The sequence below is a fragment of the Chionomys nivalis genome, chromosome 15 (assembly GCF_950005125.1).
Source record: "Chionomys nivalis chromosome 15, mChiNiv1.1, whole genome shotgun sequence".
Lineage (NCBI taxonomy): Eukaryota > Metazoa > Chordata > Mammalia > Rodentia > Cricetidae > Chionomys > Chionomys nivalis.
Window position 1 is genome coordinate 50,440,526 of NC_080100.1, and position 15,988 is coordinate 50,456,513.

At 42.4% G+C, this 15,988-nt stretch overlaps 1 protein-coding gene across 1 annotated transcript in view; it reads right to left on the reverse strand.

Moving 5' to 3' along the window:
• Window positions 1-15,988, reverse strand: part of Wdr41 (WD repeat domain 41) — a 43,567-nt gene that overhangs the window by 5,636 nt on the left and 21,943 nt on the right. Inside the window, exons 7-12 of the mRNA XM_057789957.1 lie at window positions 13,312-13,374; window positions 11,347-11,457; window positions 5,890-6,074; window positions 3,909-4,030; window positions 3,087-3,175; window positions 1,965-2,098 (exon numbers count right to left, since the gene is read on the reverse strand). Of these exons, the coding sequence (XP_057645940.1) occupies window positions 1,965-2,098; window positions 3,087-3,175; window positions 3,909-4,030; window positions 5,890-6,074; window positions 11,347-11,457; window positions 13,312-13,374 (704 nt within the window). The remainder of the gene's footprint in view (window positions 1-1,964; window positions 2,099-3,086; window positions 3,176-3,908; window positions 4,031-5,889; window positions 6,075-11,346; window positions 11,458-13,311; window positions 13,375-15,988) is intronic.

The window sequence follows — 15,988 nt, forward strand, 5'->3', positions numbered from 1 at the left end:
AGGAGGTGAAAGCGCGAACACTTTCAAGGACGTTCCTAACCCTCTCACTTACCTAATGACAAACGCACCATTTCTAAGGTCTCCTCTACCCTCAAAACATTTAAGTGGGGGGAGGGCAGGGGAGGGAGCTGAAGAGATGGCTCAGCTGTTAAGTGCACTGACTGTTCTTCCAGAAGGCCTGGGTTCGATTCCCAGAACCTACATGATACCTCACAACCAGCTGTAATTCAGGCCCTGGGGATCCCAATGCCCTCTTCTTGCCTTCTTGGGTACTGCAGGCAAATACCCATAAAACATTCTTAGTATGTTCAATGAGTCCCCAGTATTTTAAAAATAAAGCCCAAACTCCTTGGCCTTACTTCTTTAGGCTTTTTCTTTGATTGGTGTTGGTGGAAACCCAATTATTCCATTCTACCAATCTGTCACAGCCAACACACTGCCTATGCCTGTGGTCTACCACATTGATGCTCACCATCTGTAACCTGCACCACAGCCACCCAAGCCAAAACAAAGCCCTGAGCTACTTCTTAAAGGACAACGAAGATGAGCAAGGTATAGCACCCAACAAGAGAGGTGGCACAGGGCCTTGACTGTGTACCTTTCAGTCCAACCTAGCCTCTGAGGTGGTGCAGGAAAATTATCTGTATTTTGTCAATCATGAATTTTAATAAAACACTGATTGGCCAGGCAGAAAGTATAGGCGGGTCAACCAGACAGAAAGTAGAGGCAGGGCAATGAGAACAGGAGAATTATAGGAAGGAGGAAGCACATTCCCCAGTCCAGCCCAGACCACCGAAGAGGCAACATGTGACCTGCCCGGCTGAGAAAGGTACTGAGCTGTGTGGCTAGCATAGATAAGAATACTGGGTTAATATAAGCTACAAGAGCTAATAGGAAGACTGAGCTAATGGGCCAATCAGTTTTATAACTTATGATTTATAATCTGTGTGATTTTCTTTGGGGCTTGCCGGCTGTGGGGTACTAGGTGGGATAGACACCCCAACGAGCAGGCCCCTCATGCTACACTGAGGCTCATCTCAAATCCTCTGTCTCTAGAAAATTCTACAGAATACACCAAGAAGTGTTTCTTTTAACTCCCTAGCTGCTTTTTACCAGGATCAGCAGAAGTAGTCTTGATTAGCAGCTCACTGGGTCTTTTTCCTTCTTCTCTACTGAAGTATCAGATCCATGAGGACAAAGGTTGCATTTTAAACCTCTTTTTAAACTTCAGGAAATGGTCAGTGGTCGCTGTGGCGGCTGCTTCTAAGTAAGTATAGATGCCTACCCAAATTAAAAGTAATTTGTTCCTCACTGGCCAAGCAACAGAAGAACAATTCAGGGAATGCATCCCTTAGGGCCCCCTCACTGCTATTCTTACGCAGTACCAGTTCCCATCACCCTTCATTGCCATCAATTCCCTCCCGCATTGCAGACAATGGTACTTACTGTCAATTATTAGTGTGTCTGCATTCCCACAAGGGAGACTCCTCCACATAGTTCCTGAACCTCATAATGCAAAGTGACGCAGTAACAGGGTCTATCACTAGGGTTAATCAATGGCAGCTGGAAACAGTGCTCCAATCCTAAATTTGGTTATGATCCCTGGAATTAGATTCTGTTCAGGCTTTTACCCTACACACACAGCCACAACGTTCTGCATGTCCTCTGGTGATACATACATAGTCAAAGTCACCAACATTGCCCAAGATTGATCAGCTAGCTTCACCTCCTATACAATGGAGACTAAGCTCCTTCTTAAACCAACACATTGTTTACTTCCTCAAGTCCTATCTCTAGGAAGGACGACCCTAACCACTTGTACTATCACTATCTTATTCTGATTCTTATCTTGCCAAAGCCTACAGCTGAGAACGTGTGAGTCTTAATTAGAGCAACTGCATCGAAAAAGAACCATGCTGCAAAAGCAGGAGCTGCCTGGACTGCACGCCTACTAAAAGTGGTACCTCCACGGAGGATGAGTGGCCGATCAAGTCTCCGATGAGCTCCAGGGAACACGTAGTGCCGTTTTCTTGCTGCTTTTTAACAGGCTGGCTGGCTTGTTTGTTCACTCTTCCAAAGCCCCACATATTAAAAAACCCTACAAAAATACAATCATTTCAGTCATTTCAAAAGCTCCTGTGCTTTTTCCTTACTGAAAGGCAGAAAATTTCAATACAATCGTGTCTCACACTTGCATGTATCAAGAGCTAAGCTGATAGCAGTAGGCACTAGCAAAGACCTGTGGATATATTATGTTGTATATTTCTTACCTTGTCTAGCTCCACATCTTTTCTACAGCCCCTACTCATCCACCAAAAAACCAGACAGACATTGGAATGTAAGAGAAGTGAGCAGCCTTGAAGGTTTTATGCAATCCTTGAAAATCAGGGAGAAGACATATCAACAAAACAGGGAGATTTCTCTCTCCTCTCTCTCTCTCTGTCTGTCTATCTGTCTGTCTTTGTCTCTGTGTGTGTGAGAGAGAAAGAGAGAAAGAGGGAGAATCCCTGAACTTCAAGTAAACTGAAAAAGACAAGAAATTAAGAACACCAGTATTTGACATATTAAGAATTAATAGTTAAATTCATTCAAATATCCAGACTCATTTTTCAAACCAAACCCCTAAAAGAGCTCGGGAGATTATGACATTAACAAGGAAAGGCAATTTGTTTTTTTTTTTTTTCTGTAGATCACATTCAGTTTTAATAATGCTTTTTATCAATTGTACAAATTTTGTGTCTGTCAGAAATATAGACAATGTTATAGGTGTGTAATTACTTCAGTAAGCTACCTGGTCATTTGAATTTCGTAAAATTCAGTTTTCACTCAAAATAATAAAATTGCAATCGACTTCAATTGAAATAAAGAGATAGTTTTACATTGAAGCGAAATTCAGAAGCCAACTCCTAATTCCAAGCACCAGAGGCATGTTGCCAGTGTCTGATGCTTGCATTCTACTGTGGCTCCTCATTGTCACCTCTCATTTCCCTGTTGGGTGAAATGAAAAAGGAAGGAAGAAGGGGAGGAGAAAGCAAGGAGGTAGGGAGGGAGCGGGAACAGCATGCTCTGTGGGGGAGGGCACGCACCTGTTGGGACAGGTTCAGCTGCCAGCTGCTGTTTCTCTCGGACCTCCCAAATGCGTACACTGCCATCTTCTGAGCATGAGATTAACTGCCTGTCAGAACAAAATGCCAGATAGAAAAAGCCGGAAAGAGTACTTGGAAGGCCAAGTGCTAGCTGCTGAAATCGCTGGAGCCCTCAACTGACTGCAGTCAGCTTCGGATAAGACGGACCATCACAATTTGGCAAAGCACACATTACACCCTGTGATGTTGGCTCAAGTGACGTCAAATATCATCTCCATTTTTTTTTAAAGACTATTCAGAAAAATGACACAAACTACACTATCCTAAGCAGTCTCCTCCTTCCCGCCTCTTTTTACATCTCTTCCCACGCTTCCTCTCATCGGAAGGATGCTGCATGGAAAATCCTACTCTGTGGCTTCATCAGTGGAATCTTAACTGCCAAATCAACCCTCATTTATAGCCTCAGACAGCAAGGGCTACATCTGATTTTAGCCATAAACATACAACACCATTAAAAAATTAGTTTATAGAATATATAAAAATAGTACATTATAAGTGATCCAGGTTTTTTAACCTTATTAACAATTTAAAATTTTCTTTTAAGAAACAACAGTCTAATTCATTTAGCCTTGCTCTTGTAAATTTCTGTCTGTCACGTAATGCTGCAGACTCTTCAGTTACAGTCAGTCATGGAACATTCTCTATTTCCAAAAGAAAACAAAGGTCAAGCCGTGGAGCTAGGTAATGTGGCCGCTGCGGACATCACGCTAGTGGGCCTCGGAGCCGTGACTGTCTCGTCTCCGCAGAGATGGGAATATGTACCTGTTGGGAAGTCTGTCGATGTGGAGGATGGTGGAGTCATGCGCAGTTCTCTGGCAGGCAATCACACGCTTCAGTTGTGGGTTATACACATACAGCCCCCTTCCAACGGCAACAAATATGTTCTAGGGGGGCAGGAGTGGAGAAACTTCAGAAATTGGCATAAAACGAGTCTTTAATAGATTTCCTGCCCCTTTGTGACATTGGGAAGCCACTGTTACCTTCCTGGTCTTCAGACAAAAATTACAGTCCTGCCCTCTGCCGCCCCCAGTGTCAAAGTCACCAAGGAAGGCTTAGCACACCAAGCAAGCAGAGGAAGGCTCTGCACAGGGCAGCTCAGCTCTGTCTTGGTGCTCTCTGGAGACCCGAGCTGCAGGTGTGGGGGCTGCTACCAGGGCCTTGCAGCAGAAGGTACCGAGGTGCATGCAGCTTGGGCTTCTGGAGAACACGGTACCCTTGGGGATTTCCTCAGTTGCTTTTGTCTGGAAATGGAGCCAAAATGACTCGCACTGCACATCGTAAACCTATAAACAACCCAAGAGGTAGATGCGGCAGTGGTATTAGCCGAAGGTCATCTGAAGAGTTAAAGGAAAAAGTTCTAAACCTAGTACCAGAAATGCCTTTCTGCTAAGACACTTGAGTCTTCAGAAAGCATTTTTGCTAATGTTCCCTTAACCTCCACCTTATGGCATCTGCTGAGCATGAGGGGAAAGCATGGATGTTACTCTCCAGACTGGCAAGGTAACATTTAAGAAACTGAAGGGCTGGTAAAATGGCCCAGAGGGAAGGTGCCTGCCACCAAGCCTGATGACCTGAGTTCCATCGCTGGGATCCAGGTGTGATGGAAGAAGAGAACCAACTCCTGCCAATTATCTTGACAGTCACACGGGAGCCAGAGCACAACTGCATACACGCACACGCATACTCATGCAAACACATAAATAAATACACTTTTTTAAGTCTTTAAGAATTAAATAATGTGAAAAGTGATGGAGGAAAAGACTTGGCACTGACCTGCAGTCTCCATGCTCATACTCCTGGCATTGGCTATAGCACCGCATGCAAACACCCATAGCAACACACGTGCACGTGCACACACTCACACATACACACAAAGGTGGCACATGAAATAGTACAAAGAAAATAAAAGTACTATATCTGATTTTTCAACAAAAATAATAAAATCGTAACAAGTCTGGAAATTAGGATAAAAAGCACAAAATGAAATAAGAAAGGTTTCCTTCGCTCCCTTTCTCAAAGGCTATGAACACCGAAAGAATTAACTTCCCTTAAACACATTTTCTGAGGCACCGAGGCTTAGAGAGAAGACCTTCGGGTCAGAGGCAAGAGTCAGTAGTGCCAGCGCTGACTTTACAGCGTGAGCTTCACAAACTCTACTGCCTGGCCAGGGACAGACAGCAGCTGTTCCCGCCCAGGTATCCTGACCAGGACACCAGCCACCTAGAAGGGAAGCATTTCTCACAGGTTTAACTTTTCCCCTCTCTAGGACATACATCAGAACTGAAAACAAATCAAATAGGAACCTCAAACACGGTGGGACGGCTTAATGCAAATCAAATTAGGTATGTAAACTCGTGTTCCAATAATTTCTTTACCTGCAAGATTAGGAACAAGGACTAAAGTCTCTTCTTAACACAAGCGGTCCATTCTTTATGAAACTATCAGGCCATTTTAGAACCTGAAACCATTGGGAGTAACCTTTTCATTACTGTGTGTGTGTGTGTGTGTGTGTGTGTGTGTGTGTGCGCGCGCGCGCGTCCATGCTCGAGTGCATTCATGTATTGGTATTTTCCATTCTGTGGATCCTGTTGTCTGAACCCAGGTTGCTGGGCTTGGTGGCAAGTGCCTTTGCCCACTGAAGTGCCTTTGAGCCTCCCAGCTGCCCAGAATCATGTCTAACATATTAGGATTTAAATATCAGATGCTGGTTTTATTTGTAACAATTAGAATTTATACTTTTTACCTCTTCATCACATGTGAAATGATTTATAGAAATGTCATTTTGCTTTTGGCAGAGTTTTATTTCTTGCTGGGCATCTGGCTGTGGAGACGGGTTCCAGAAGCTACGCTCACAGGCCTGCATGGTCCAGTCCAGGGCATCCCAGATGATCAGCTCTCCAACATGGGAACCAGTGACGAAACTTGTATCTAGAAAAGTTCCCCAGTGCGCCATTACTCATCATGTTCTCTAGGCTAAAAATAAAAGTGAACGGGCTTCCTAATTGTACCTAGACAAACTAAAGAGGAAGATTAATATGACAGTAAGAAGTCAAAGGTATAGTTCACTGGCTGAAGATAAATATTACAGTTTGTGCCAATAAAAATGCCATCTATAATGTTTGATCAACTTTTACAGGTATTAAAATAAAAGAATCTTCCCTTAAATGATATGCCAAAAAAATTGTCAATGAAATAGGTAGTTCTATGACTAAAGAGGGGCTAAAGAACACTCAAAGAAGCAGGGCAGGGAAAGACATACAAGGAAATATCTGCTTGGCAAAAATAAAAAATAATAATAAAAATTAAAAAAATTAAAAATTAAAAATTAAAAAACAAAACCAATACACATATGGTTTAAAAATGGGGAGAATTAGCAACTCAGAACAGTTCATTACACTCAATACATATGGCAACCCTAGGAAGTACTAAGAATAAGAAAATAGATGGAAAATAAACATGTGATAACATCTTTAACTACTTTAATAATCAAAGAAATTTTAAATGATGTATTTACTAAGAGGAGTCAAACTGTAAAATAACAAACACACTGACCCACCAGTTCCGTCTGAAGGAATTTATCCTGCGGGAAAGGCAAACAAAATATGTTCAAAGCTGCAAGACAGAATCCTAAGAATCTGAGGTCAACCTAAATATCCAACTGTGGACTAAAGTAAAAATGACAACCATAAAATAAAATAATATTAGCTGCTGAGAATTAAGCTGCAAAAGTACATTTATACTGACATGGAACTGTGTTCACACCATACTCTTACAAAACAGTAAAGCATGGATTTGTACTACAAATGCATATATGTACATATGTTCAGGAAATACACAGAAATATGTGAACTAGGGTTTAATACTGAATGAAGGCACAATTTTCATTTTAATTCCATTCTTAATTTAATTCCATGTTTCTTGTTATTATCATATTTTTATTCTGAATATAACTTGTAAAACAATAAGCTTTAAAACCCTCAAATAGAGTTAAATTAAGGACCTAGACAATTTGCACATTAGTTAATAGGTACTGTGCAGCTGCTAGACCAGAAATTCTCTCTCAAGTGTAACTTATTGCTGCCTTACATATTTAGGGTAAGTCAGAACAGAACACTGCACTGAGCACAGGGCTCAAGCAACAGTTTTGGCTCTGCCTGCTACTTCAAGGAAATCATTAGCCTTTCTATGTCTTGGATTCCTCATGCGTTAGCTGAGGATTATTATAGAATACAAATTAAATTGTAAATATCTAGCCTTTTAAAAAAATATAATGTTGTCTTGAGTATGGGTATTACTCTACATTAGCAGTATTTAAATGCACAGTGATTTACAACTTAGGAACACACGGGTGGGTAATTATAACTTTATTATTCCATCTGTCAAATAAACCTGCAGGACAGAAATCTGCCACAGCCAGATGAACAATCTCTTAGAAATAAAAGTCACTAGCCATCCTAGATATTATTTTTATCTTGGTCTTGGAGTCATAATAGGTAGCTTAGCAATGTCTGCAGCTACTCAATCACTACAGGATTCGTTGTGGGGGGAAATAAGTTTCGCTATGGTCTCTGGAGGAAAACAACTTTCCAGCTTTAACGCTGCGGCAGTTCGGGGTACTTCAGCAGTACCAGTCTCTCCATGGCCTCCTTTGATTTCACTCAACTCCAAAAAAAAAAAAAAAAAAAAAAAAAATCAAAGAAGTTAAGGATGAAAAAGATGCTCCTTGACTCCAGGTCTGGGTCTGTAATCTGTAATCAACACAGAGTTAAAACTTTGAGACCGCGCAGTTGCCCCCTCTGTGGTTCTTTTACACATCAGGAACACAGTATCAATGACCTCTTGGATCTTTTCACTAAAAGCAAAAGACTGGCATTCACTTTAGCATATAATTCTCCCTTTGTAATTATTTATAGTTCCAGATAGGTCACTCAGAAGGTTTCACACCAGACATCCTCACTGATGCTAACAGTGGATGTCGTTCATCCTGTAATATCAAAATCCACTTAGGAAACTCTCTCCCAGCCCCTCAATCCATTCCTCACAAGTACGAATGCTTTGTGAGCGCCATACACACTAGCAGCATGGACAAGCAAAGGAATGAAATGAATACATAGAGCCCTTTGCCAGAAGAGAGTAGGAACGTCAGCTTATGTCTTAGGAAATCCCAGGCTTACAGACCCCTTCAGTAAGTTTTGGCACACATCAAACATACTTTCGGGAGTTCAAGTAGATCATTCCAAGACTGCCCTGGGATGACCTCACCAAAAAACACACTTCTTTTTAGAAAGTGTGTGTATGTGTGTGCATGAGTGTGTGCATGTGCATGAGTGTGCATGTGTTACATGTTTCCATGTTGTATGTGTGTTTGCAGATATGTGGGCCTCTGTGCATGCATGTGGAGGTGAGACACCCAGAACAGCTCTCCACCTTACTCCCTTGAGACCGGGTCTCTCACTGAGCCTGGTACTCACTGGCTTTAACTAGGAAGGCAGCCAACAAGTGGCAGCCAACAAGTCCCAGTGATTCTCCTTTCTGCACTTTCATTCTTGCCCTTGACCCAGTTACAGGCACACCCAGCTTTTTCTAAGAGTTCTGGAGATCTGTCCTCCTGCAAACCCTCTGACCCGCTCAGCTATCTTTCCAAGCTTTAAAAAATACCAAATGGTCACCCCTGAAAACATATACACAAGTAACATTATACAGGCATTATAACATTAGCAGGTCAGTTATACACACGCACACACACACACACATGCACACACGCGCACACATAACAACATTTAATAAGAAAACAAGGTCATGAATTTGAAAGAGAAGAAGGATATATGGGAAGGTTTGGAGGGAGAAATGGGAATGGGGAAATAGTATAATTATACATTCTTTATTTATTTTTGGTTTTTCAAGACAAGGTTTCTCTGTGTACTAGAATTTACTCTGTAGACCAGACTGGTCCCAAAATCAGAAATCTGCCTGCCTTCGCCTCTCTAGTGCTCTCTCATTGCCTGCCAAGAAATAGTTTTCTTTCATTCTTTTCTTCCTTCCTTCCTCTCCTCTCCTCTCCTCTCCTCTCCTCTCCTCTCCTCTCCCCTCCCCTCCCCTCCCCTCCCCTCCCTCCCTCCCTCCCACCCTCCCTCCCTTCCTTCCTTCCTTCCTGGATGTACCTCTGTTGTGATGCATGAACCTAGTAACTGGCCACTGGCATTAAGTGAGTGAGTGGGAAAGAAGCAGGGCTGAGTGAAGCGGGGAACCACAGAACAAATCATACAAGATCGCCAGAATCTGCAGCACTCCCATGTACAAGATCCAGCCAATAGCAAACCTTTCAAACATCACCAGACTACCTAAACATGTGCCATTTCTAAAAATGCTTTTGCTATATTTATTATTTGCAGTTCAGTTTTGCAGTTTATAAAGCAGAATTACTATGGATTGTCTGTTGATGTAGGAGGGTCATCTGTCTATGTGTTAATTTCATTGGTTAATAAAGAAACTGCCTTGGCTTTTTGATAGGACAGCAGCTTAGATAGGTGGGGAAGACAGAACAGAATGCTGGGAGGAAGAAGACAGTGAGGCAGACGCCATGATTCTTTGACCTGAGACGGATGTAGGCTAGAATCTTTCCTGGTAAGCCACCACCTCGTGGTGCTACACAGATTAATAGAAATGGGTTAATCAAGATGCAAGAATTAGCTAATAAGAGGCTGAAACTAATGGGCCAGGCAAACTAATGTTTAAAAGAATACAATTTGTGTGTTGTTATTTTGGGTGTAAAGCTAACCGTGTGGGAGCTGGGTGGTGGGAAGTGGCCCTCAGATCCTTCTACAGTCTGTAATTTTCATTAATAATTTTTCTTTAGCTTTCCATTGTCCATAATATCCTGAAAAGACTATGTGATAATCTATGTAGCAGCAGAACTTTAGAGGTAGAAGCAGAAAGATTGTAAATTCAAGGTCAGCATGGGTAGAGAGAACCCATCAGGGTAGGAAGTGTGGGGGGGGGGCTCCTCACATTTTAAATTTGTATAAGCCTTGGGTTGAGGTATAGCTAGCTCACTTGATTAGAATGCATTGGGTTCTTACCTTAGCAAAAAGTAAAATAAAATAAAAATTACAGGAAGTTATAAGCCTAGCTGTATACTGCACAGCAAAAGGTGGACCATGATGCTAACTAAGAATTACTTGGTAATAACTTGTCATTATTTAAGTAACCATGTTGTTTCAATGACACCAGGACTTCACCACTAAAACAAGACAGATAACTAGACCTAACCAACATAATGGGTAAGAACCAGTCCTTCTTTTTGTAAAATTTCCAGTACCTTGTCATGGTTCAGTGTTTCCAAGGAGGCTCAAAGAGTTGCCCAGATAAGAACTTGCCTTTGGAGCTACCATTCATGGCTAGAGAAAACAACCTCCAGATACAAAGAGTTGCCCAACCACTGTTACTTCTAGTACCACAGACCATCTGGTCCTTGGGAAGACATGCAAATGGTTTCTGTAGGATGTTGGCTATGGAGGGGAAGATGCTGAAGCTGGGAAGATGCTCCCTGATGTGTCTGAGAAGAGGACCAAAGAGCACTAAAGACACAAAGCAGATCTGCGTTTGGTGTTCTCCATACTTCACCCCATCTCATGTTCCTACAACTTATTCCTCCGAAAGAGCCAGTCACGCCCCAGGTCTCCAGGGGCTCGGGGGTTGTAACTCCTCCCGCTGTGGCATGCTCCCAGCAGTCCTACACGGCCTGCTCGCAATCTCCACCAGAACTCTCCATGTGACCCATACACAGATCTCCCTGGTCAGTTCTGATGACGTCACCCGTCACTTATCTACCAGAACTAACTGCCAAGAGCCAGAGTTCGTGATCCTCTCCTGCCACCTGAAGTCATGCTCACTGGTAGTGACGGAGCCAGAGCCACTCGTGTGGAATGCCAGAATGTTCTACGTTCAGATTCACAGCCTGTGATGAGCATCCATAGCCACTAGCAGTACCTGAGGATAGTTACACCCTACTCTATCTGCCTGTGCTGAAGTCTTAGACCACACTGAGACTTGAGCCAGGCTCTACTGTCTCAAAGCTCAGAGTAAGAGATAACAACAATCTCCACTAATCTATATTTGAGTGATAATTCTGAAATATTGGAACAAAACAAGATGAAAACTCTGAAATAGTACATAAGAGAAACGTATACAAAGAGCTTACCATTGATGTTAACCAGTGACAGAATACTATCCTGGTGATCAAGGAGCCGTTTAACTTCAACGATATCCCATTCCAGCAAGCCTTCTGTAGGTGCTACTAACCTAAAAATTACTAAAAAATAGTTATTTTACTAAATGTTCAAAGAACATAAAATACCTTTTTACTAAAAAAAAAAAAAACCATTAAATGCATCATGCTGGGAAAAAAACAACTCTAAAAGAACCTATTTATACCAGCTTCCACCATTTCTTTCAAATGCTTGAGCTGCTTAAATGATCTCCTTAAACCCTCAGCCAGGGTGTCCTTCCAGGATTCCTTTAGCTTGCTTCCTATACTGACTTCCCAAACCCAGCCTGACCCTCCACTTCCCGCAAGGCCTCATCATACATCAGGAGTATCACTGCATTCCCGCCCAGGCCGTGACTGGCCACGCCCCCGGATCATTTCCACCATTACTGCTCTCTACATGTATGTCCAGGACACCAACTGTCCACGCCCCTGGATCATATGTATGTCCAGGACACCAACTGTCCACGCCCCTGGATCATATGTATGTCCGAGCCAGTGACTGGCCACGCCCCTGGATCATATGTATTTCCGGGCCAGTGACTGGCCACGCCCCTAGATCACAGTCACTGGCACGCCCCTGGATCATATGTCCAGGCCAGTGACTGGCCACGCCCCTAGAGCATTTGCCCAGGTCAGGGATTGGCCACGCCCCTGGATCATATGCCCAGGTCAGGGATTGGCCACGCCCCTGGATCATATGTCCAGGCCAGTGACTGGCCACGCCCCTGGATCATATGTCCAGGCCAGTGACTGGCCACGCTCCTGAATCATTTCCACTATCAGTGCTCTCCACATGTATGTCCAGGCCAGTACACATGGCTACAAAACAAGCTATAGATTCCTGGCCTGCAACTTGGCAAAGGCTTTAGCAGTTGCCAAAATATAAAAATAGCAGTTAAGCAAGAGAAAAAGACTTTTCAGTTTGGGGGCATATACTATTAAATTATAAACCCTCCGCAAATATAGCTTCTAATTTCTTAATTATAGATGATGTGTTCCTTGGTTTATTATCTGACTTTAAAAATTAGTTTTATTTATCCGGGTAGTGGTGGCACACATCTTTAATCCCAGCATTTGGGAGGCAGAGACAGGCAGATCTCTGAGCTAGCGGCCAGCTTCCTTATTTAAACTACAAATTCTAACGTTAATCAACACATAAAACCTAAAATTATATCAAGTGTTTTTATCAATCAATCAACATTTATAAAAATCTATGATATTCAAGGAGTTCTAGCTTCCAACTGTGAACAGAGGGACAGAGGGACAGCAGACATGAGACCTGTGGACAGGCAGCCATCAGTATTCTACATGTTCCCATAGGCCACTGGAGCCAGGGCTGTGCATGCGCAGAGACAGGCATGCCTGAGAGAAAAGGTGGACAGGTCCCACAGCCTTCCCAGGTGGTGGTAATCAACTATCCAAGTCTCTTTCCCTCAAAGTCCTCGCTGGAAAATCGGTCACGGCATATTTCTTCCCATATTTCTGACAATATTTTGCCAACTGTCAAAGAATTAGCAAGATTATTAAATTCTAATAGCCTTTCATATTCAAATTGTGACTGTCAGAAATTCTCTCTGCTAATACCAAAGAGAAGTCTTCTTGGTGTGGATGAACTGAGTGAAAACTCTCCTGCTAAATGATGTTAGAATAAGTGATATATTGTTACACTGAATTATTAGGAGACAGTTAACAGTGTTAATAATCTAGTGACGAGAAGAAATCTGACCTAACACTGTGAAAATGGCTCACCCTATAGTATTTTCAACAATCCCAAGAAGCCAGAGCTAGGGCAGAGACAGACATCTCCAAAATAAACCTGCTTTTATCTTTCTAGCACAGTCAATGTGTATATTCCTAAGTGTGCACCAACATAAAGAAAACAGATGATACACTCACTCAGTTCCTTGCCAACTGCTGCCGCAACACAGTTCCTAGGGATTTCAACCAAAGCACTGATCCCTTCAGAAAAAATGTAAAACAAGGCAAATCATTTTCTCTCATGGGTTACATCAAAACAAAACTTTCTCAACTTTATGTTAGTCATTTCCCATAAAACATACTTGAAACCTTCGACATAAACACTTCCTTTCTATCTTACACATGGAAACTGAGTTATAAGTTTCTGATCCCTATGAAAGACTTTTTAATATATAAACAGGCTCTAAGTGTTTCTCCTGTGGTAGTAACATGGTATATTCAACCATTTCCCTTATATTTATATATATTATATCCCTTAGGATAATCACCATCAACCAGCACATGAAGGCTAGTTCAATGAGCTCACCGGGCTTTGCCTTAGTGTAACTTTAAGGCGATTCATGCTCACTGACCCTAAATGAGCTAATGTAATCATGGAAAAGCCATATCTGACCTCCATCTTGTTCCCTTACACAACTCCTAAAATCCTCTGAATCTCACAGGACACCGTCTTTCTGTGTCCCTGTGATAGGCCTGTGTCTGGTCAGTCCCTGGCAGCTATGGGGTGAGAGCTCCTCGTTAGCAGGATCAAGGCAGAGGAGAAGCTGGCACTTTCGGCCTCACCTCTCAACTTCCAGGGAGAGAGGGACAGAAGATAATGTTGGTCACCAGTCACAAATGGTTGGATTAACCATATCTACAGAAGAAAGCCTCCAAACAAACCAGGATGGGATTTAGAGAGATGCGGTAAAGCTGAACATAGACAGTTCCTGCAGGGTGCACACTTAGGGAGGGCACAAAGGCTCTGTGCCCCTTCCTCCCACCTTGCCCTTTGTAGTTCTTCTTTGGTACCCAGTGATAGACCCTAAGTGGGTAAATGTGTTTCCCTCAGTTCTGTATACCACTCCAGCAAATTGAATCCTGGTTTATAACCAGGGGGTCAAAATCTAAAACAAAACACTGAGCGGGCATGTCAGCAGAATGATGGGTAAGGAAGGGCTGAGGACTAAGCTCTTGGCCTGTGGAACTGGATACTACAGCCGGCTGGGTATCGTCTCCTGGAAATCAGAGCTTTGACTAGGAGCACAGAGGAAGGGAAGCTCCTATGGAGCAGCTAGCCATTCCCAGTTCCACGCTCCACCCTCTAATCCAGCTAAGGGAGTGGCCTTCAAATAGCATGTTTACAGCTAGTCAGTGTATTTCCAAAACGACCTGAGTTACTGAAATGACTGCCTTCATTTATTTATGTCTGGTGGCTGCTATTGTCTGAACTGGCCCGCTGAAGTCCAGGGTTTGGGTTTTCCTCCTCGTCAGCCTCCCAAGTAGCTGGATTGCTGCCCACGACGCTGTCCTTGGCCTTAAACACTGAATATCTTTTCATAGCTGAATCATAAAATGGTTTCAGACTAACCAAAATTTCAAGTATTAAAAGTTGAAATACTGGAACACATTAACATGAAATTCTTTTAACAAAGTTAGTTTTCCCTCTTTGCTATACGTAACTTATAAATGAAATTTTTAACATATATGCAAACAGAGATGTCCTCTTCCTTTCCTTCTTACCTGTCAAAGACTAGCAACACTGTTATGATGTCAAGAGCATGTTCGCCCTGACTTCTCCCCCACAGGGCATATTTTACATTTGTTTTGTGTGCACATGGATGAGATGGAAGAAATGTGAATGAGCACAGGAGAAGGACAGGGAAAAGTGGAAAATGTTTCTGCATATTTGTCTGTTGTTTTTTGAGATGGGGTCTCACTCATAGCCCAGGCTGTCCTCAAACTTGTAAACATCTTTCTTTTCCAAGAAGAATTTTAAATGCAGAAAATGTTCACCAAGGGGCTTAGGGGACAAAGGCGCCTGCCGTCAAGCTTGAGGACCCGAGTTTGACCCTGGAATCCACATCATAGAAGATAAGGCTCACGCTAGTTGTCCTCTGACCTTCATACGTGTATCATAGCCCATGCCGCCCATGCATGCACACCACACACGCACAACACACACATATACATGTTCACATACATATAATAATATATAAAACTGCAGAATATTATTAAGTGATCAGGGTCCTGCTAGCCCACACTTGAGTTTGGTTATATACAAAAAGTAATCAAAGGTTATCATGTTCACTGTGACACTAACATAGGGAGGTTATGGAATTCACCTCTGTGCTCATCAACCGATGAATAGATAAAGATCATGTGATCTGCACATATACACAATGAAGAGTTAGCAGCCATAGAAAACAAAATTCTATTATTTTCAAGGAAGTAGATGAACTGAAAGTCATTGTCTTAAGTAAGAAAAGCCAGATGCAAGAAGACAGTGGTGCACATCTTCTCTCATATGTGGAAGGAGGATGACTTTTGGGGGTTAGAAAACTAATGCAAACGTAAGGATGACAAGAGAGGGAGCAGGATGGGCAGATATCAAAATACATTGTTTCCATGTATGAAAATACCATACTGAAACCTAATATTTGATACAAATAACATACATGTGAATATAAATGTTCATTCAACTATTTGTCACATGAAAATACTAAAATTGGATATGGCTACCCATAATCCTACATGGAATTATCACATTATGTTGTGGTATGTCTCTTTAAAGATTCAACTGTCTTTTTCAATCAATCGCATTTCATAATTCTCA